The following is a 21855-nucleotide window of genomic DNA, read 5'->3' on the forward strand; positions in this document are numbered from 1 at the left end:
TATCATCAAAGTTCATTCCCCAATTCATTCATTTCAGTGCCTACTATCAGCTGCCAAGGTGCCTTTTAAAAATGAGTGCGGCTCACCTATGAATGTAATGGCCAGCACGTATGGTTTCAGCGGCGTCTTTCTGACTTCAGTTCTGTGAAAGTAAAAATGGTGAGCTAGCAACTGCATTCCAGCATATGATCATTTTGAAGGCAATCCTTGTTGATGCAATTTCATGAAACAGTTTAACTGATTCTTTTCTCACTTACGATAATACTGATATGCTAGCGAACAATAGGTCTGGCAGTAATCAGCTGTGTTTTGGCACCGGGCTCCCCAGAATTTGTATCCTGAGATCCGAAAAAATTCTAACATAAAAGTGGTCATCAGTAAGTTGTGATTAAATAGAGGCTCCCCCAAGGAAATAAATCACTGTGATTAGTACTTGTGGGATTTGGCAGCCTCAAAGTGGAAAAAATGGGATACATATATAGAGAGAGGGGGAGAGAGAAAGAGAGAAATCAGTACAAAACATCTAATATACAAGACCAATCAGTGACCATCAAAGGGCCTAGTTTCTATCACTGACTGTGTGGAGTATTAGATCAGTTATTCCCAAGCTGGCAAAATACACTAATGTATTGCAACAGAATGGCTACTGTGCTGTGACACAATTTCATTTAATAATTGAAGGTTGCATGCTGTGAAAATGAAGCAACCATTGATGATATGATTGCCTGCTGTTTCTCTGCACGATGTCCTTGCCTTCTTTCAATCAACTGTGTTGTAGTAAAAAAATTCCCTGCATTAGGTTAGATTGCCCTGCTGCACAGATCAGGAGAGGAAGCTGCTGTTTTCTGCAGGCATTACTGCTCTGGCCTTGTTTTGAATACATTAGGAAGCTCAGAACAAGGACTCATGCAAAGTCACAGGGGGCTGGACTCATAGAGATGGGGTAAATTTGTATCAAACGATTTATTATGCTTTCACTGTGCCATAAAATTTAACAAACACAAAACAGAAAAGCGCAGAGGAACCCAACAATAACTCTATCATAGAGTGCATGCCCAAAATAAGAAGAGCACCATTCATCAGCTAGTCAGAACAGACATCTGCTCTGAGGCAGGACAGGAACTGACAGCGGGACAACAGTACAGCTTTCTGATGGCTCGATCCTATGATGGGGAAAAGTGAAATAAATGGATGGTTTGGAGCCTGAAGGGGTTTGGTCCTCCTCTAACAAACTCCATTCTCAGAAGAGGTTTCCTCATATGAGGAGGCTTGGATGAGGTTGATTCAAGCACAAACAAACCACAGTAATCAACGTAGTACGCTGGGTACCAAAGAAGAGCTACCATCCATTGAGAGAAAGTCAGTTTTTATTCTATTAAACATTTCTTTAATAAAATTTACATATGAGAGAAACTCAGGTTTTGGTTTATTTCCTTCTGTTTTCCTTTCACAACTTGGTACTTCCTACCAAGCTGCCTTGGGTGTGGAAAGGTCTCCCCAAGGCCTCACCTGGAGTCCCATTTCATCAGCCTACTTTTTCTGAACCAATCCTAGCTTCATCTTACTTAACCTTCCATTATCTTCTGCCCACCTAAGAAGAGTCCTGCTGACTAGATCAATAGATCTTGTGAGTAGGACCAAGGAAAGAGCTCTCCCTTCCAACCACTTACATGGACTTCAAGGACGGTTTTCCCCAAGGGCTCTCCAGTCATCCTTGAGCCAGCAGAAGACAACCCTGGCATGAACTTTGCTGCCCCTGTCATACTTCTCTTGGCTCTGTTCTCTTTTGCCTCTGCCCCAGTCACCTGACTCCCCTCCAAAGGAATGGGGGACCAAGCCTAAGAGGCTTTATACATCTTGAGACTGTCCTTATATCATGCCAGAATAAGGGTAGATACACAAACCTGGATGCATGAAGGTTTCTGAAGCTGGCATGCAGTCCATGCCTCATGAATTCTTCACATATGCTGACCAAATTCACAGATCTTACTATGCCATAATTTGATTTGTTTGCCTTTTTTCTTAATGTGATGTATGAATCCAACCTTTCTGATTGATAAGCCAAGGCTTATGGCTTAGCGTTAGGTATGTACGAGGCCATTATGGTTTATTCAACAATGTTAAAACAAAGTATGACTTAGTGTGGTGTGTGAATTCAGCCAAATTATCTGGGTTTATCCCTAATGTTCTTCCTGTTTTTCTTATCCTAGATAAGGATCTTTCCAGGTGCTATCTCCTTTTGAGACAGGATTGTTTAAAAATAGACACGATAATTTTTGGTAGTAATTATGGAATTTCCCTGGAAGTGAGATATCAGATACATCCTAATTTTCCAATTTAGAAAAGAAGAGGAAACAAGAAGAGGCAGGCGACCATTGTGCCTCCTTGCTTATTTATTTATGAGTTATAAAATGGATTCTGATTCACTGGATGGTGAGATTTTGTCAACTTATTATATTTTTGAGAAGAACTGTTATATTCTTCTCTTCCAGTATAGTGTTCTGGACAGTCTACAGACTGTCTGCAGCCACTCACTACATATTTATATATTTTATTGGCTTGGATTGCTATATTTTGTTCTGTTTTTGAACAGAACAAGTATCTAAACATGAATATTGGTCCTACTCACAAGGCTAGCACCTTGAAGATGCTTCCATATGTTAACATCTTACTGACCATCAACATCTTGGAAGATATTATTTGCGTATGTGTTTGGTCTTTATTCCATTTTTATTGTATTTTATATTGTTTTTATTGTATTTTAATATTTATTCCTGTTTTATTGTGAACCGCCCAGAGTCACTTTTTTGTGAGATGGGCAGTATCTAAATTTGAAATATAAATAAATAGATAGATAAATAATATTAATAATGTAGGTTGGGGTGGATAGAAATCATTCAATTCTCCAAGGAGGAGCAAAAGGCCTTCTGAGTGTGTTGTCAGTTGGGGAACAGGAGATTGGATTCCTCTTTTCCTCTCCCACAATCATTTTCTGATTCTGATATAGATGTTAGCTGAGATCAGAAAAATACTATGGGGTTTTTCTCTCTGAGTATGTTTACAGGTAGGGAGAGAAATGGGGATTTATGATTTGCCCAGCCTGCTTAGAGCTGTCAGTGCTGTAATCCAGGGCATCATTAGGCAAATGAGCTGATCTCTGAGGTTACTGATCTTTGGAGAGCCCAAAAATGGGTATCACTTCTGTTTTTCTGGTGAACTCAGCTCTGTCACACTAACTTGGCCTTGCTGGACTTAGATCTGATCCTGACATCAGTGCACTTGCAATGCCACCCCCACCTGTCTCCCCAGAGGGGGAATTCCCCACTATTTGCCTGAGTCACCTATAGCAGCAAGATAAATATGATCCTGGTTCCTCTAACTCCCAGTCTCAAACAAGATCCTCCAGCATCATTCCATATTCAGTCTAAAGTCTTCAGAGATGATGCTCAACCTATGGAATCATTTGCAGAGCACCCTTCTTTACCTCCTCCTCCTATTTATTGCTTCCAGAGGAATGAGGCTGCCCCGGGAAAGTGATACAGATTGGCAAGGTTGCAAAAATGCCTCCCAAGAGGTTCTCAAGCAGTTGTGGAAGCTGAATGTGGGTGAGATGGTGAGTAGAAACAGAAATAGAATGCCTTATCTTCTTCAGAAAATACAGTGGGACCAAATTCCAGATAGGAAGTCTGGGCAGGGAATAAGTGTACAGTATAGGGAGAATCCAAAAATGAATATAATTATATAGGCTTTTATTAATTCTTTTTGACAAATTTAAATGTTTGTTGGGTTTAGTTAGTTGGGAATGACTGAGCGTTCCTCCCAGCTAAGGGATCTGAATGGGACTACAATTTTATGGTGGGGCATCGTGGTTGATATCTCCAGGTAGAGGTGGGACATTAGACTGAAAGTCTTGGATGCATCCCTCTAGCCAGTAGTTTTTGTAAGTTGTGGTTTATGATTTACCATGTCATGTCAACCCAGCCAGTTGTGGTTTATTTAGTAAACTTTGGTTTGGCAAAGAATGGCTTAGAGTGTTGCAAAAAGATGGCCTTAGCAGTTATAAAAATGGGGTTGGATTCATGTTTGTATCAGAAAATTTTCCAATGGGCACTTTCTTTCCTGTAATGCGAATGGCAGCCATGAGGTGCCCGATTTCATTTAGGACCTTGAAAGGTGAGTATGGAGGGTTCAATATATCTTATCCTGATCAGAAAAGCCAGGCTTGGTCTGACTCTGTGGAAGGGTTTTCCTTTACCTAAGGCAAAGTCATGTGGCATCTTCCTGATCAAGAGCAATACAAGAGTAGAAGGCTCCAAAATGAGTCAATCTTTTTTTTACTTGGTGAAGTCAAGTCAGAAACAATATGTGATTTTATTTAATGGGTATTTACATTTCTAACACCAAATACAGCTAACATGATTACTTTGGGTTACGTGTTTAATAATGTTACAGTCAACAATGAGAGGCAAGAGAAAGGGAAGGCAACTTCCAATTGAGTTATTTCTTTTTGCTTAAGGAGAAGGATTTGGCTGAGAAAACGGGTTTGTTTTCAAGGTTTTAATAGGAGAAAGTATTGAAATGAGATCACTTCATGAGAAAGCTGATAAGATTTGAGAACAGGCTTGAACCAGGAATTGTGTGGCATGAAAATATCCTTTTATAAGGGAAATGGGGCAAGAATTGGGAATGGTCCTAAAATCACATCTGCCATGAAAAACCCCTTTTCTCAGCCTATGAGGGCTCTTCCTCATAGCCTGCTAACCCCAGCATAAAGATGCCTCACTAACTGTTGAAAGCTATATAAGGGCCTCTTTATATATAATACAGTGTTAAAATACTGTTTTTACATTTCTCCCAGCACACGTCCTGTCATAGAAACTAATTACACAATGAAGCTGAGGATAATGCGGTTAGGAGCTGGGATCTGCCCAGTCCTATTGGCAATTTTAGGGAAGCAGACCTTTTCCTTCATTCTCTCTCTCTCTCTCTCTCTCTCTCTCTCATTCATTTTCATTCATCCATCCATCCATCCATCCATCCATCCATCCATCCATCCTCCCTGGTCATTTTAGCTTGGACTGCAGAAATGACCAGGCACCTAATTTCCACATAACTAGCTTCCAGATTGCCACACAACCCCATCTGTCATCTGTTTCTCAGGTAGGAAATGTTGGGAGTGCTACTTTGAAAATATGGATCTTCTTGTCTTCCAGGAAACCACAAAGACACATGTTTAAGAATAGGACCCCTGACACACACACTTCTGCCAGTCCCCCAAATGGATGATAGTCAGGGAATAACAATTTACTCCCTTTCTTTCCATCTGTCACCTCCTCTCCTGGTTTATTGGGCAGAGCCCCTTCCTCCCGATCAGATAGCTCAGTATAGGTTTTGAGAGGTGTAATCTGTCAAGACGTCAGTCCATCCTCAGGAAGAGTGATTGGTGGTTGTTTTTTTTCCCACCAGCAGGTGATGTCAGGGGAATTGACCAATTGCTTTCCTTAATTTATCCCACATTAAATATGAGAGGACGTCACCAGCCCACCATTTTACCTAATACCCAGGAACTAATGTAACCAAGAGTGGATTCCCAATACATCCATAAGAACAGAACAGAATTCCCAATGCATCCATAAGCACATTTGATGAAGAAAGTGAAACAAAATCCAGATATGAAAGCAAATATTGATTGAGAAAGCCATTCCATAACATTCTCATGTAAAATGGTTTATTTAAAATCTTGACCACTTTTGCTGTTATCTGGAATATTTTCATCCCCAATAAAACTTACATCTGATTCCAATATTTTAATAGAAAATAACTCCTCCCACCTCCAACTTAATATGCTTTTAAAAGTTTCATATTCAATCTTGTTTCTCTTCATTTTGAAACCATGGGTTATGATGCAACTGCTGCTTTTTCTCCATTTAATATTCTAATATTGCAGCATGGTTGGCTCCTGTGTTCACATGATTAAGGGGGAAAAATATCCTTTTCCCAATGCTTAACCACACTGATGTAGCATAATTAAAAATGTTCAGGCATCACGAATCTAGATAAAATTATTTTTAGGTGTCTGAGGTTCTTCAGTAGCTAAGGCTCTGCTTAATGAATTTCAGCTGATTAAGCTAAATCAAGAGTTGTAGTATGCTTCATGTGTACAACATCTTGTTGGACATTATTTGTTTTGCTGGATGTGGTTGTGGGGCTTGCATGCTCCAAGGAGGATGAGAGGTATGCCAGAGGTTCAACCATACCAGGCAGGTCTCATCAGAGGAGCCAGACAAAGAGTGTCTCTCCCATAAACAATATGGTGAGATGTAATTTACAGAAACCCATACCAGATTGTTCATCACCCAGGTCAACATAGACCATGCTAGGTGCTCTAGTTCCTGGACATCTGGTGACAAGTGGGCTACAGGACTCAGGACTGTTGGCTGAGCAACCAAGGCCAGCAGCTGCAGAACTATTGGAAGAAAATTTGTTTACTCGTTGCAAATATACAAAGACTGAAAACAATCAAATATAATGATCTGCTATTACAAATCAAGTCCAATGAGAAGAGGATATCTGAAAAGAATGCACCAGTTCTGGAAAGAACAACATCCAGAATCAGAAATAACAGAACAGAGGCTAGCAGATCAACACTGATGTATAATACGAAATAAAGATTCACAGAAGTAGAATTGGAAGAACTGCAAAAGTCTATCCAGGGCAAAGAAACCAAAGCCTTATCAGAAATAGCTCAGACTGTAGAGGCAAACTGAGGGAGTCGGCAGTAGAGGAAGCCAGCATAGCTATTGAATTTTCATTCTCAAACCAGGCACCCTCTCCTCTGCCTTCTCCTGAGAAAGTACACAGCCCTCTAACTTAAAAACAAGAGGAATTGAAACAAAGAATAATTATGCATCTAGAACAGCACAAAGACAACAGAATAAGGTTGCCTGCATTGAAGCTTGTTACAAAGAAACAGCTAACACAAGTATTAAAAGATGCCAATGCTGTAATATCAAATATAAGCACCAACTCACTGCAAGAAACAAACCAACTGATGTACAGGACGGCTGCAGTTATAACTGAATACTGTGGATGCAAAATCAACAAGCAAGAAAAAAAGCCAAGCAGTGCACCACCAAAATGGAAGATCAGGATGGAAAATAAGATCAGCATGCTAACATCAGATGCAAGCAAGCTAGAACAGATGAAAAAGAGGAAGCTGAAGAACAAGAACACCAAGGAATACCTGATCAAGAAATATCAGCTAGAAACAAGGAACATCAAGGAAGCACTGGAAATAAAAAACTAGCAAATAACAGCCATAGCCAGGAAGATCAGCAGATACAAAGCTTGAATCTATAGACAGAATCTCCTGTTTCAGCTGAATCAGAAACGTTTCTCCCAATCCATCAATGGAGAGGCTGCTATGAACCAGTCAACACCTGACAAAGAAGAAACAGTGCAGTTCTGGGCATAGCTATGGGACAATCCAAAGAAATACAACAAGAATGCAGCTTGGATAAAGGAAGTAGATAAGAATAAAAAAGAAGCTGAAATGAAAGAACTTGTAATAACAGCAGGAATGGTGGAGAAAAGGACAAGGAAGATCAAGAATTGGTCAGCACCAGGTGGATGAACTGCCTACTTTTTGGTTAAACATCTGACAGGTCTGCACCGACTCATTGCCAAGCAATTTAACAACATATTGCAAGGAGGTGAAATTGAAAAAAAAGATGGCAAGTATGATGAAGTGAGGGGTCTCATTTTTCCACGCCAAAGGCCAGGGTGAACGGTAAATGTAAATGTTTTCACATTTTCAAAGCCAGTTAGGATTCACCTTTGATTTGTCATCTGAGGCCCATTTTTTAATTTTTTTTCATCATTTGTATTTGTCCATCCATCTCTCTGTGTATCTGTTAATCTGTTGCTTGTGACCAGATGCAGAGGAGAATTAGGCTCCTATAAAAGACCACATTTTGCAGTTCAGCTTTTCTTAGACTTTCATATAACCCGCAGATGTGACAGGAATCATTTCTCAGAACTGCTGAGAGTAAACTATCTCACTCACCTTTTCCATGTGATACTTCTCAATCTAATCATTTATTACATTTATATCCTGCCTTTTCTCTGAGAACTCAAGAGGGGTGTAATTTTTGGGGGGGTGGGGAGAGTGCTTCTCCCCATTTTATCACCATCAGAACAACCTTGTGAAGTGGATTGGGCTGAGAGTGCGTCTGGCCCAAAGTCACCCAGTGAACCATATGATCATTTCATTTAATTTTGCAGGTATCCAAACTGAGGAATCCTTGAGAAATGGCTGCACAGTCTTTGCTTGAACGCATCCAGAGAAGGGGGGTGGGGGACATATGGATTCCAGTGCCCAAGTACTCTCTCATCTCTCTCTCATCTCTCTCTCTCTCTTTCTCTCTCTCTCATCTATCTATCATCCTCTCTCTCTCTCTCTAATCTATCTATCATCCTCTCTCTCTCTCTCTCTCTCTCTCTCTCTCTCTCTATCTATCTATCTATCTATCTATCTATCTATCTATCTATCTATCTATTTCTATCCTTATTCAGGCTGCCCAGCTCAAAACTGACTCCTAGTGTTCATGAAAGTATACAATGGTAAAGTATCAAACAAAATTAATACAAACAGATATCCCAGTACAGACTGGTGCCCACACAATCAGCAACCAATAACCAGCATCTAAACCCCAATGCCCACTCATACCAAAAGATTGGCGCTCCAGTTGATTTAAAGTACAAACGAGAGGCAAGTGCTGCTCACTGTTTGTTGCTGGTTCTGGTCCAAATGAGTCCACTGCAAGTTTTCCACTCCTTCTGCTGGGAAGGGGGTTCCCATGGCCATACCTTCCATGACTTTATTACTTTGGGGCAGGTGGTGCTACTTTGCCTACTCCAAGCCCATGGGCTACTTCTAGGGGTTGCTGGCCATGGCCACATGCTGCCAGCACGGCCTTTCCTTTGCATCTTGGTGGGTTAGGATAGACCAGAGCTGAGGTGAAATTGACAAGAGGCACAGCTGAGGGGCACAGAATGAACTAGGACAGCAATTGGCCATTGTTCTTCCCACCAGTAGCTATCGCTGGGTGGGAGGGGAAGTGCAGCCAGTGGAATATACCAACTGCTGCCCTTAAATTGTCCCACATTAATACTGTAATGTCTGCAGTCACCAGCGTCATCATTAGGGAGAATGGAGCACAGCCTAGCAGCAATACAAATTCCCCAACCCTACAGTTCCCAAACTGTGTGCTGTGGTGCCCTGGGGTATCACAGTGACCTCACAGGGGCACTGCAGGATATTTTGAATACTTGCAACATCCTTTTATGAAGCTGGGGTTTCTGCAATTTTTTGGCTTAGGGGCTCCATGAAAAAATTATTGAGACACTAAGGGTGCCATGAATGTCTGCCCTAATTCTTTTCTACTGACTCAAGGACAAGATGAATGCAGATTAACTCAACCTTTAGAAAGAGCCCCAAGGCTTCCAGGGAAGAAATGGCTGATTGAACACAGCTCCGTTCTTTGTGGAGCTGATGCCCACGGCAATTAGAGGAGCTGGCCTTGGTCCAGCTCTTCAGAATCATCTCCAGATAAAGGAGATTGACAGGATCACCCACAGGTACTCCTTATAGAGATTCCCTGTGAAGAGACTGCAATATAGCAATCTCTAGTGGGTGGAGTGCTCTGGGAGTCGAGGGAAAAACACTGAGTCCAAGCCATGGTGCAGAGCCTTCAAAAGGACACTAGATTTGCTTTACTTCCTCCTTTAACTAAAATCGTAAACTGTCTATGTGTGATTTATTTGGCAATTAAAAACCTCCTGAAAGACAGTTGCTGTACACCGGGAGTATTTCCTACTATCCTGGGAGAAAGAAGACCAAAGTAAGTTTAAAGATCAAAAAGAAATATTTTAACATTTGGAAACAGCGAAAGGGAATTAAGAATGTTGATTGGGGACAGCTAAAAGGCTAAATGGATTTGAAACAACTTTCTGAAGGATTGTTTTAAATGTTTAAAAAAATACAGTAAGTGAATTTGGATTTAATTGCAAGAAAGTTTGCCTTGGGAAAGTTTTGCTTCTGAAAATAAACATAAGATAAAACTGAGCTGTCAAGGTCAGAGGGAATGGAGACTAGAGGAATATATCTCTTTTAACATAATGGAGGAGTATCCTTCTTTCAAAGAAGAATTTTTAGCTGTTTGGAATCAGTGTGTCCAGGAACTATTTTTAAAATTGGGATTAACAGAGGTTGTAGAAGAAAAGATTTTACTGGATAAAATAGCAGTGGAGGAAGACTTGAATAAGGATTCCAAAATGGACTTGAAAGAAATGCCAGATTGTAAGAGAGACGTGGAAGATATGGAAAAAGATGCTGTGGATGTGAAGATGGACTCAAGGTTGCTTGATTATGAGAATGATATGGAGAAAAAGCTGTAATGGACTGGAAGAATGACTTTGAGAATTATCCTATTTTGGACATACAGAAGGGAAATACCAAATCTCTGAAACCTTTTCTGAAAATAAATAGGAAGAGAATGATAAGAGATTGTTATTTGGGGTTTTATTTGGAGAAGAGACTGAAGACTGAGCTTTTCAAAAACAAGAGAAAGGAATTCAAAGTGGATTTATCAGATCAAGGTTAAATTGTTCATGTTTTGATCTTGGATTGTTAATATTGAATTTTCTTTTTCTGACCAGGACTTTAAGATAATTATTTATACCTGTAAAAGTGATTTATTTGGTTCAGTTTAAAACACATATGTAATTATTATTGGTCTTTTGTAGGGGAGAGATCCTTTACGTTTCATTTCTCAGAAAAAACTTAGAAGCTAAAATGCAAAATAGACCTATTTGTTTAAGCTTAAAATATATAGTTTATTATTACTGGCACTCTTAATGCTTTTGCTGATTAGATTGGTTGCTGAATATTTTTTATAATTTGGTTATTGTTTAGGGATGAGAAAGGGGATGAAGAGGGCTTTTTTTTTTTAGTAATCCTGGAGAAGGTGTTAAATTACTATTAATGCATATACTTGTTTGGAGGGAGGGGGAAGTCATCTCTTTTTCTTTCTTTCTTTCTTTCTTTCTTTCTTTCTTTCTTTCTTTCTTTCTTTCTTTCTTTCTCTTTTTGTTTGTAGGTTTTTTAGTTTTGCACTAGCTTTTATATATATAAACCTTAATAAAAATATTTGAAAAAGAGAGAGAAAGAGCCCCCAAATAGCATGGTTTGGTTGGCTTTGGCTTAGTGTATTGTGTGAATGAAACTACACAAAGCTTATTCGCCATACCCGAGGTGCACAGTTTAAGAGCTGTGGGCTTAACAAACATAGCAAACTCACAGGGCACCATGGGATATTTAAAATTTTCAAGGAAGACACAGCAATACTAGGCTTGTAGTTGTGTGGTGTCCAACAAAGGTGGAGTATTGCTGTATTTCCCTCATAAATGTAAAATATCCCACAATGCCTCTGTGAGTTTGCTGCAATGCCCTGGGGTGCCATGACAGTATGACAGTTCTGCTTCCAACTCAAATGTCTTTTATCTGACTTTTGCCTTGGTTGCGGCTCTTCCTCCCGTTCCTCAAGGTTATTCCTGCTACCTATTCCAGAACCCTGGAATTCTGGAAAGATCTACAGTAAAATGATGGAGGCTTTAGATCCCAAGGTTCTTGGTGGGGAGATCATGGTTGTAATAACGATGAGTTATAATCCAACAGACACATCTGGAGAGCCCACTTTAGGGAAGGATGCATGACATTGTTTTCAAGGGTAAAGTAATTAAGATGATGACAGGCTGGATAGGCAGACATCATTTTCTACTCAATATAATTTTAGAAGAAGAGCAAGATAATCTGGATTATTGCACAGAACTAGAACTAAATGTCCACCACAAACAGCAAGAAGGGCTGTGGAAGTGAGTAGCTAATTAACGGAGGGGAGTCAGCAACTAAAAATGATTTGATAGGTGGGTGACTTTGGGCCAGTCAACTCTTTCTCAGCCCAACCCACCTCACAGGGTTGTTGCTGTGGGGAACATAGGAGACAGGAGTATTAAGTAAGTTTGCCACCTTGAGTTGACCAAATATATCTATTAAAAAAGTGGGATAAACAAATAATAATAACAATGACAACAACTATGAGAGATGGAAACAAACAGGTGAACAAGGTAAGATGTATATGGCAGGGATGGTTGTACTTCATCAACAATTATTTGGATTTCAAGTATGCTAGATGTACATCTTTATATTTAGTGCCTCTTTTTTCCCCTAGGCAATAGCCGCAACTATTACATTTCCTGAGCGGATTGATTGCAACGATCGCTGTGATCCAGATTCCCTGGTCAAGAATAGCATGGTAATTATATCTATCCAGATTAAGCAGCCATGTTGAACAGCATAAAAACATCACAAACAGTAAAACAATACCTCATTCTATGGACTGTGATTTCTGTAGTCTTTGTGGCTTTATTTATTCAAGAAGAGTTACAAACCAGTTAGGACTATAACGATAGTAATGCATCTGTTTATTTTTTATAGATTTAGATAATTTCTGCACTAGTGTAGTATAGCGTTTCATCCAGTTGTAACTGTACAAAAATAATAGTTATGCAGACAGGCTTTATATTATTTAAGTGATGGCTGAATGATACTATGAAGAATTGTAAGTCATTTTTATGGAGATGATTGTAGAAATATAGAATAATAGCGCTTGAATTGTGTTCTAAGGAAAACGGAGGTTTCCTGCATGAAAACCTATTATGGTTACGCCAAATTTCCCTAAAAGGTGACTTGCTAGACCAGTGTTGCTCAGTCTTGGCAACTTGAAGATGTGTGGACTTCAACTCCCAGAATTCTATGCTGGCTAGGGAATTCTGGGAGTTGAAGTCCACACATCTTCAAGTTGCCAAGGTTGAGCAACACTGCGCTAGACACACACAATACAATATGCAGAGAATGCATCTCATTCACAAAGAAGCATCACAAGATTGCCTGAGAAATCTGGCTAATGCCAAGTCTGAACTAAGAAGCCCAGAATCCTTGGGAGCATACATGAGTGGTCTTCCAGGAGTTGCCAGTCTGTGATCTTCAGCATCCCTCACTACTGGTACATTCTTACTCCAAAAATAGCAAGTTCTACAGGAGGTATCCAGGACTTTATTTTCCTGTTGAAACTATTAGTCAAGAGACTGAAAAACACCAGTTTCGCATTGTAAAAAAAGAAAAGAAAAAGATTTTGGAAAGAAACCAGGGAATTAGGTTGCCCCTGACAAATAAACATCCAGGGAATAATTAAGGAGTTGAAAGTAAAGGTTTCAGGATTGTCCTTTTAGTTGAAGAAAGCGAAGGCTGTCTTTGGGGAAGGGACAGGTGTTTAGAGTTGGCCTTCAGAGAAGAGGGAGGGGCAGAATGGAATAAGAAGCTTCCAGCTTTGCAAGACAAGAGAAAAAGTAGCACATATCTGATCTCGTTGTCTTCAGTAAGCAACCCCCATCAGACGGCATAATTCACCCTTAGGAAGCAGAATGCCCGTTTTAAAGCTGCCTTGGGGCTGGCCTTCTAAAAGCGGGGTGGAGGAGGGAGAAGATCTCCCACGTTCTGTTCTTGCCAGAGTCCCCCATCCCAGGGAGCAGGAGGTCCACACAGGCAAGCCTGTAGCCTGGAATAAGTTCACTCCGCCAACAGATCGCCGAGCCTGGTTTGCGGGCCAAATTAAAATGACCACCAGCTTTTGCTCTCTCTGTCTTAGCTGTGTCTGGTGAAGATTCGTCGGGGTCTTCACCATTATCAGGAACTTCTGAGACAGTATTCCACTTTGGATTCTACTGCTGAGCTCCAAACTGCCATGAGGAATTTGTTGCAGCTCCTTCCAAAGGCGAGTATACTGTATTTATGAGGCAAAAGGAACTGAGCATTTGGGAGAGGTTATGTGGAGACAGATGAAGACACATACCACCCACAGGGGTGAGAGGGGATCTTATCTATCTATCTATCTATCTATCTATCTATCTATCTATCTATCTATCTATCTATCTATCTATCTTCTTTCCTCTGTATAAAAATATAGCCTGTATGTGTGTATCTATGTATGTATGTGTGTGTGTGTATACACACACACACACACACATATATATATATATCTTTCCTCTGTATAAAAATATAGCCTGTATATATATAAAAATAGCTTTCCTTCATATAAAAATATAGCCTGTCTTAACACTGTTAGTGATTGAGATATCTATCTATCATCTATCTATCTATCTATCTATCTATCTATCTATCTATCTATCTATCTATCTATCTATCTATCTATCTATCATCTCTCTCTCTCTCTCTCTCTCATCATCTATCTCACTAACCATGTTAGGACAGGCTATATTTTTATATGTATGTATGTATGTATGTATGTATGTATGTATGTATGTATATATTTCAAATTTGCCACGGCCCATCTCACTACGGAGGAGAGTTATTTCCTTTGCCCCCACAGTTCTCATAGCCACTTCCATAATGGAAGCACAAGAAAGTTGTGCAGTTCCCCAAGGGGGCCAATGCTTCCCTTCAGCCCCGTTCAGTCACTGGCCCAGATTTTGCCAAGCCACTTTCTCTGTCTCGAACACCCAAACCTGTTGCTGGAACAAGCGTTCCCAAGGACAGACTCCTTGGCCACTGGGCGGGATGTGTGCCGGACTGACGTTGTTCTTTTCTGATGACAGGATGGCGTTAGCGCTGAAGACAGCAGCCCGGCCGAAGAAATAGCGATCTGGGAGAAAACGTTTATAGAGCAGCACATCCTGCAGCGCCTGCAGTTGTTTGCAGTGTTGGTGGCGAGAGTCTTTGCCCACTGCGCAGCGTTAAAATAGGAACGTAACTAACTGCACTGGAGCAAGGCCGGGGCGGGGAGAGAACATTCCATTATAAACCTTCGCTCACTTAATGCACTTACTCGTTATCCAGAAATACAGTTCCTTGCCTGGGAATGCAAAAATCCATGAGGACAGACAAGTTGGGGGGAGGGGGGTGACCTAAGGAAAATAGGATGTGTGTCTATTAGGTGCTCCTATTTATTTAATATTCTTATTTAATGTATTTATTTTTATTTATATGGCCCAATTCCTACTGGGCACTGCAGTGCCAGTGACCAAGAATGTATAGGAAAACTAAGTGCCAACTATTAATATCAAAAGTGGGGATCACTCAAGAATCTCACACCTTCATTTACAATGTAAAAATGTGTGTTCATCCTCTTCTGAGGGATGATTATGAGAACAATGTTTTGTATGATGGAGTGCAATAAAATTCTGTATTCTTCACGTTGTGGAGAGGAACTCATTGGTTCCATGAACGGAGAAAGGACACCGAGGTGAGAGTCCCTCCCCCCCGAGTATCGTACGGGAGGCAGGGCGAAATGCTGCCTGAGCTCACCCGGTCTGGCAATATACAAATTGAATTAATGTAACTAAGCAGCTTGCTTTGACCTCTCTTTTATACAGGGCGGGGATGATGGGAGCTATGGGGCATCATCGATAGAGGGCCAGGTCTTCTACCACACTCTCCTGCAACCTTCCCTTTCACGGGTGCAAGAAAACATTTATTCAACACTGCCATTTCCGTGTTTGTAAATCAGAGTTTGCCGAATCTGGTGTGGACTTAAAAAATTGAAAGGAAGGAATAATGCTGTGAACGCAGTGCTGTACTGGCCAGCCAATGTCATCACCCCTACACTTTATTATCCCAGGGCTCTACATCTAAAGACCTCTAAAGGCCTCTGTGGATCATACCCAACAGGACAGAAACGCTAAACATAGGAATCTGACAATCATCGGAATGTTTTATTAAAATAAAAGTAGTGAATAAAAGGACAGAAATTCCAGAGTGGTGAAGGACAGTAAAGATTACACACATATATTTGAGGAAAGGGTTGGTGTGGATGTAGCTCATATTTGCTCAAATTTACCCAAATACAGTTTGATCTGGTTGGTCCCTGACACATCTCCAAATGATGGGAAATTCCACAGCAGCTTGACTGGCCAGCTTCTCATAAAGAACGTAGACGTAAATAATGTTTTGTAGCATCTTTTTATTTATAAACATCAAGCTAAGCAGGCAAGGCAAGGCATACAGAAACGAGAGCCCTCAAACTCACTATTAGTTAGTCATCAATTACTGTCACCATAGTAACGCTGACCTTAATTCTAGCAAGCAGCGGCTGTGATATTTTGTTCTTAAAACAAACAAAGAAACAAACCTGCCAGTAAACTGGATTGATGCTGAGACATTAATTTTAAGACGTCCCCAATTTCTCCAATTAACAGAACGAGCACATCATTTTTATATTTCTGGGTATCTTTTTTCCACTACTTTTCTAGATTCTAGTAAATAATATTTCCTTTCTCCAAATGTGCTTTTTGCAAATCCCTCTACTCAAAATGAAGAGCTATTTGACTTATTCTCCACACTGATCCACGTTTAACCAAGGGATGGTCAACATGTAGCCTTTTGGAAGTCAGTGAATTTCAGCTTTCATGAGTTTTAGGCCAACAAGTCCCATGTGTGTGTGTGTGTGTGTGTGTGTGTGTGAGGGAGGGAGGGAGGGAGGGAGGGAGCGCTCACCCACTCCAGCGGGTTGTCCAATCTGCATCTCTAGCTTTGCCCCAGTCCAGGCATAACTAAGGAAATAGCTATAAGTAAAGAAAGATCTGAACTGGTTAAGTAATGGAAATTTATGGGATAAACTTATGTCCAAAGATCTTCTGGAGAGAAGCTAAGAGAAACCAGGACAAAAGAATAAAGGACATGCAGAGAACGGTGTGTCTGTGTCTGTCTGGGGAAAAGAATCTTGCTATTTCTTCTGTAAGCTCTTCTCTCAGAAGCCACTTTGAATATATTTCTGCTGGGTAGTAGAAACTATGCCTGCCAGCCAAATTCACTCATGGTTTGTGGGTCTTCTGTTCTTTTTATACTCATTTTACAACTGAAACCTAATTAGTCCTGCTAAGTCATGGTTTAATTGTAGCCATTGAAAAATCCAGAGTGGCTGGGTTCACAATACTGTTAAGCTGTCAGACGTGGTTTAAAAATCCACAGTGGCTGACAAGTTTACATCTTATTAGGCATAATCCAAACCACATTAAGGTTTAGTGCAATGTCAGCCACATTTCAGTGGACCTCATCAGTGTCCAGTCTTTGTCCAGATATTCAGAATAACTCTGGAAGCGCCTGTTTTCAGAATGGTTTGGCATTTTCACTGAATTAATAGGGATCAGACCTACAGACCTATACCTTAGCATAAAACATCAACTTCATTATATCCTCAACTTCACTTTTGACAGTGTCACTGCTTGTATTCTCAGGGGAGGGTGTAAGCTGGAAATCTGATTCATCCAGAATAAGCTGTGGAAAGTCAAGGAAGGCGCAAGGTCCCTGTAGCAGCTGCTGCCCTTCATCTGACTGGGAAAAAAAAGGATCTAAGAAAAAAAGGAAAAAGAACAAATTAGTAGAACTAAAGTCAGAAAAACAAATGGGAGAAATCCAAAGGAAAGGAGAGAAAATGGAAACAATCCCCCGCCCCCCAGGAGGATTACTTCTGGGACAGCAGTTTCCCAACTAAGAGGGCCCAGATCCATTACTTACCGGCAAGCAGAATGTCTTCCATTTTATACTCAGAATTCTCCAGGAGACCATTGGGTATCAACACATTGCTTAACTCCTCCACTTCTGGCATCTGAGTCTCCCCTGGTTGCCTAGATGGAGGTGAATTAGTAGGAGAGGTGAATTAGTAGGAGAAAGGAAAAGAGAAGCATTCCACCACCTTCAGAAGCACCCATAATTGGGATGGGTGGCAGGGACTTCTCTGCCATGGCACCCAAGTCGGGGAATTCTCTTCCTAAAGAAGTTCAGTTGAAACCCCTAAAAACCTCTTTTAAGATTGAGGCAAGCAGCTAAGATTTTATTTCTCCAATTTTTAGAATTGGAGAAATTTTAAAATTTCTCCAAATTTTAAAACATGGTTCAAGAGCGTTGCCCCCAATTGACTGATTTATATAAAAAGACTTTTGAGACAGCACCTCCTTTGGTGCAAGGCAGCAGCAGCAACGGCCTTATGCCAGTGGTCCCATCCATTCCATTCCAAAGAGGCCCACCTAGCCAGCCTCTGGTTTAGGGAGAGAGGGATTAGCTAAACTAGGGAAGAACGCAACCCAAAGACCAGATTCATCACTGTTGTGCAGGACACATGATGTCAGGAAGACCCATTTGCTCTCTGAACTTCCCTTTCCTGGTCATCCTTTCCTCTAGTCAAGTAAAAAAAAGAACCCGTGATTGACCAACTTCCCAGCAGAAGCACCTACAATTCCCAGCTCCCAACTGAGAGGGAGAATGGGAAGAGCCTTATTCAAAGCCCCAGCCAGATGGCCCAGATAAGAACAGCAAGTGAGAGGTCCCCTGTGCTCAGTAAGGAACTATTCATTCATACCATACTCCTCAGTATTTACTCTTTCCCAGGGCAGTGAGTCTACGATGAATAGCGATAAACATTATTTATAAATGAAAACAACACTGGACTACAAAGGTGTGAAGAAATGGACTAAGGATCAGCTTACGTTAACTATACTATCATTTTATTTACAGATACCATATTGCATATATGTTTTGCATTGTATTTCGCTTGTAGCTCCTTTAAATATGGACTTCTTGTTATGATGCCTGTTGGTGATTAAGAACCTATAGAATGTATGCTTTGAGTAGAAGCAGCAGATTCAAGGATGTGTATTGATGTGCTTCCTTATCTCACTCTTTCTCCTCTGCTGGTGAAGGACAGAGACAGCTCCGTTAGAATAACAACCGGAGCCCTGGTGCCTCTCATAGAGCAAAGCTGATGTGCTGCGTGCTAAAGACCGTATCTGCAGTGCTTTCACACTGAATGGATACACATTCTCTTGTACCCTTATCAGGTGTAAAGCAATTCTTTCTTTATTGAGAATTCCTATTAATGTATTTATGTGCTCAAACTGTCTTCAGTCAGCATGAAGATCTATGTAAGTTTGGGGCTTTTACACTTGGTTCATCTGGGTGCAAGGGATCAGTGACGAACTATAATCTGCCAGCTGTGGTTCCTCTGTGGTTGTTGGCTTTTACTGGGTGAGTTTTCCAGAAAAAAATGCAACATTATAGCCATAGGCTTAGTCAAATTTAATCAGCAAGACTGGGTAAACCCTCTCCCCTTGCCTCCATATACTTTCACAATCACATTTGAATAAAATGTGCTTTGTATACACTGCTGCATATATATTTTGTATATTCAGGGAGACCCAGATTCAAGATTCCACTCGACCGTGGAGCCCATTACTGAATGACTTTGAGCAAGTTACTTGCTCTCAGGCCCACTTATTACATAGGGTTATTTTTGATGATAAAATCAGGGGAAATCCTAATATAAGCCCCTTTATACTCTCCGACAAAATATACTGCTATTATTATTTTAAAAATATAACCATAACATACTGCAGAACTTTTTAGTCTAGTATATTCCATTTAAACCAAGTTCCATTCAAGTTCCATTCAAACCAAGTTTGGAAACATCTGTATCAAGGGCATCAATTCTAACTTCTCTTAGCCTTTGTAACAATGAAAAGGTTTTATAAATGCAGACATGGGATTCAGAGAAATATGAGGGAAAGCATGTTAATGGAAAACAATTATCCTACTACCCCCAAGCAATCTGTCTCAGAAACTGGGGGACTCTTCAGAATGGGGTGGGTGGGAAGGAAGGAAGGAAGGAAGGAAGGAAGGAAGGAAGGAAGGAAGGAAGGAAGGAAGGAAGGAAGGAAGGAAGGAAGGAAGGAAGGAAGGAAGGAAGGGGGCAATGGGGTGGGAAGCACTATCTGCTTGCATTTTCTCTGAATCCACGTCAAGGCCTTTGTAGAAGGCCTTTCACCCTATGAGATGAAACAGGGTTATGTCTCATGTCTATCAGGAGGTACAGAGCCCAGGAGAAATGGGTTCACACTAGATTGCCGGATTCAGGTGAACCAAAGACAGTTTGGGAGTGGTGCAGGGGATAATTATAGCTACACACTGGCAGAGGCAAAGAAAGGAGAAGATGGTGTTGCTTACTTAGAGGAGACTCTGATCAGGCGGCGGTTCAAGTATTTTCTTTGTTCCATCATGCTTGCTGGAAAGAAAGGACAGGATGTGAAGGATGGAGAAGAGCATCACTACCAACACTTTACAGTCCTTGCACCAGATTTAACAGACTTTCCTTGAGAGCAAAAGGCCCAAAGACTGCACAACCATTACCCAGTAGCATGCTGGGAAGAAATCCTGAAATGCATATCCTTACTGCGGAGATAAATGTTTGGACCATGATTTTATTCAGACCAAAGTATGAATATTTCAGAGGGACTCTGTGTAACTGATGGAAGTGTGGCATGGAAAGGGGAAATGCTAACCTTTTGCCTCAACTGTTGCAATTTGAATGAAGAAGGAAGATCCCATGTTTACTAATGGGAGGTTTACTTGCCATGCCAATAGCAGCAGGCTGCATACCTGAGGCATCACCTGTCTTTGCCTCCTTGAAACTGTAAACCCACCGGAAAAATTCAGGTTGCTCTGTAACGCATCATTATAATCAACAATATCATCCCTGACAAAATGTACTTTAAACCTTCCCTATCCAAACAATTAAATTCACTAGATGTCAAGTTCCACAAGGAGCAATTCTGGAAATATCAGAAAACATATAAACCCATCAATGGGAAAATGCAGCTCATCTGAGTTGCAGGGCATAAATAGAATCCCAGTGGAAATTGCCCCAGGAAAAGCTGACAGGCTCCAATACCTTCCCGGCGTTCCTTATAATAAGGACCGAAAGCTTCATCCCGTGGAATGTCTGGATACAGGTAGAGGAGTGGATTCTCTGGGATGTCCTTCTCAGCCAGGAGTTGGTAATCTCGGATGATATCAGGCAGCGAAAGGGATTTTAGCTCGTTTCTGGTGTAGGGCTCAACTGACTGGACCACCGGAGCACCTGCAGACATTGGGCTCTCAGTGACATGGAGAAATTCCTGCCCCATCCTGAAATCTGAATCTGGGGGGCAATGTGCTTGACGAGAGGAGCATGGCCTCCAGATGGCATTGGAGGAGCAGCTCTGGATCCTTTTCATTTGCTATTCTCATTTTTACGTACTGTTAATTTATTTTTTATACACTGTTAACGCCTGGGAAGTGACTTGTCTCCATCGGCTACAACTCACTAACGTTGGCCTCATAGATATCGTAAGTGAAGGAAATTTATGAAAGGAGTCAAGAATGGGAAAAAGGAAAAAGACACAACGTGGTACACTCCACAACACAGATCCCACCCAAACCTTGGAAGCAGCAGGAAATGGATAGATCTACAACAGACAGGAAACCTCCGTAAGTAACTCTGACCTTACCTACTTCCCAGATAGATGTAACTCTTACAACTCTTTGGAATGGGATCTACAGAGACTGAAAGTCAACAGGTTACAGACTTTCCTCTTCCCCGGTGGAGGATCCCGCCCCCCCCCACACCTTCTGCAAGATAGGGATGATATGAACTTTAAAAGAGAGAACGAGACAGACTTTGTAACAAGGCAATACCTGCTAACAGCACAATGGTGCTTGATGAGAGAAACGGTAGGAAAGGGGAGTCAGTCGGCCCCCAAAGACTCAGACATGAAAAGTTAAGGGAAAATTTAAATCTGACTTGTTAATTTTGATGGTGAGCAGAGACCATCAGAGTCTGTGAAAAACTCTGAGGAACCAATCTGTAGCAGGAAAATTCCTCTCTTAGAAGGATTTTTAAAAGAGGAAAG

At 41.0% G+C, this 21855-nt stretch overlaps 2 protein-coding genes across 4 annotated transcripts in view; one reads left to right on the forward strand and one right to left on the reverse strand.

Moving 5' to 3' along the window:
- Positions 1-3514: 3514 nt before the first annotated feature.
- IL23A (interleukin 23 subunit alpha) lies at positions 3515-14880 on the forward strand. Its single transcript, XM_025165168.1, has 4 exons — positions 3515-3613; positions 12291-12374; positions 13767-13892; positions 14734-14880. Exons 1-4 carry the CDS (start codon positions 3515-3517, stop codon positions 14878-14880), a joined length of 456 nt encoding a protein of 151 aa, XP_025020936.1.
- Positions 14881-16077: 1197 nt separating this feature from the next.
- The window catches only part of STAT2 (signal transducer and activator of transcription 2), a 32667-nt gene continuing 26889 nt past the window's right edge, over positions 16078-21855 (reverse strand). For all 3 annotated transcript variants that reach the window (XM_088138147.1, XM_088138145.1, XM_088138146.1), the window contains exons 21-24: positions 20856-21044; positions 20132-20189; positions 17651-17760; positions 16078-17484 (exon numbers count right to left, since the gene is read on the reverse strand). In XM_088138147.1, coding sequence (XP_087994273.1) covers positions 17294-17484; positions 17651-17760; positions 20132-20189; positions 20856-21044 — 548 coding nt within the window. In that variant the 3' untranslated portion in view covers positions 16078-17293. The remainder of the gene's footprint in view (positions 17485-17650; positions 17761-20131; positions 20190-20855; positions 21045-21855) is intronic.

The sequence above is a fragment of the Python bivittatus genome, unplaced genomic scaffold (assembly GCF_059951505.1).
Source record: "Python bivittatus isolate LINGU-HERP-01145 unplaced genomic scaffold, Pbiv_v1 ctg000220_np1212, whole genome shotgun sequence".
In the NCBI taxonomy this organism is placed as follows: domain Eukaryota; kingdom Metazoa; phylum Chordata; class Lepidosauria; order Squamata; family Pythonidae; genus Python; species Python bivittatus.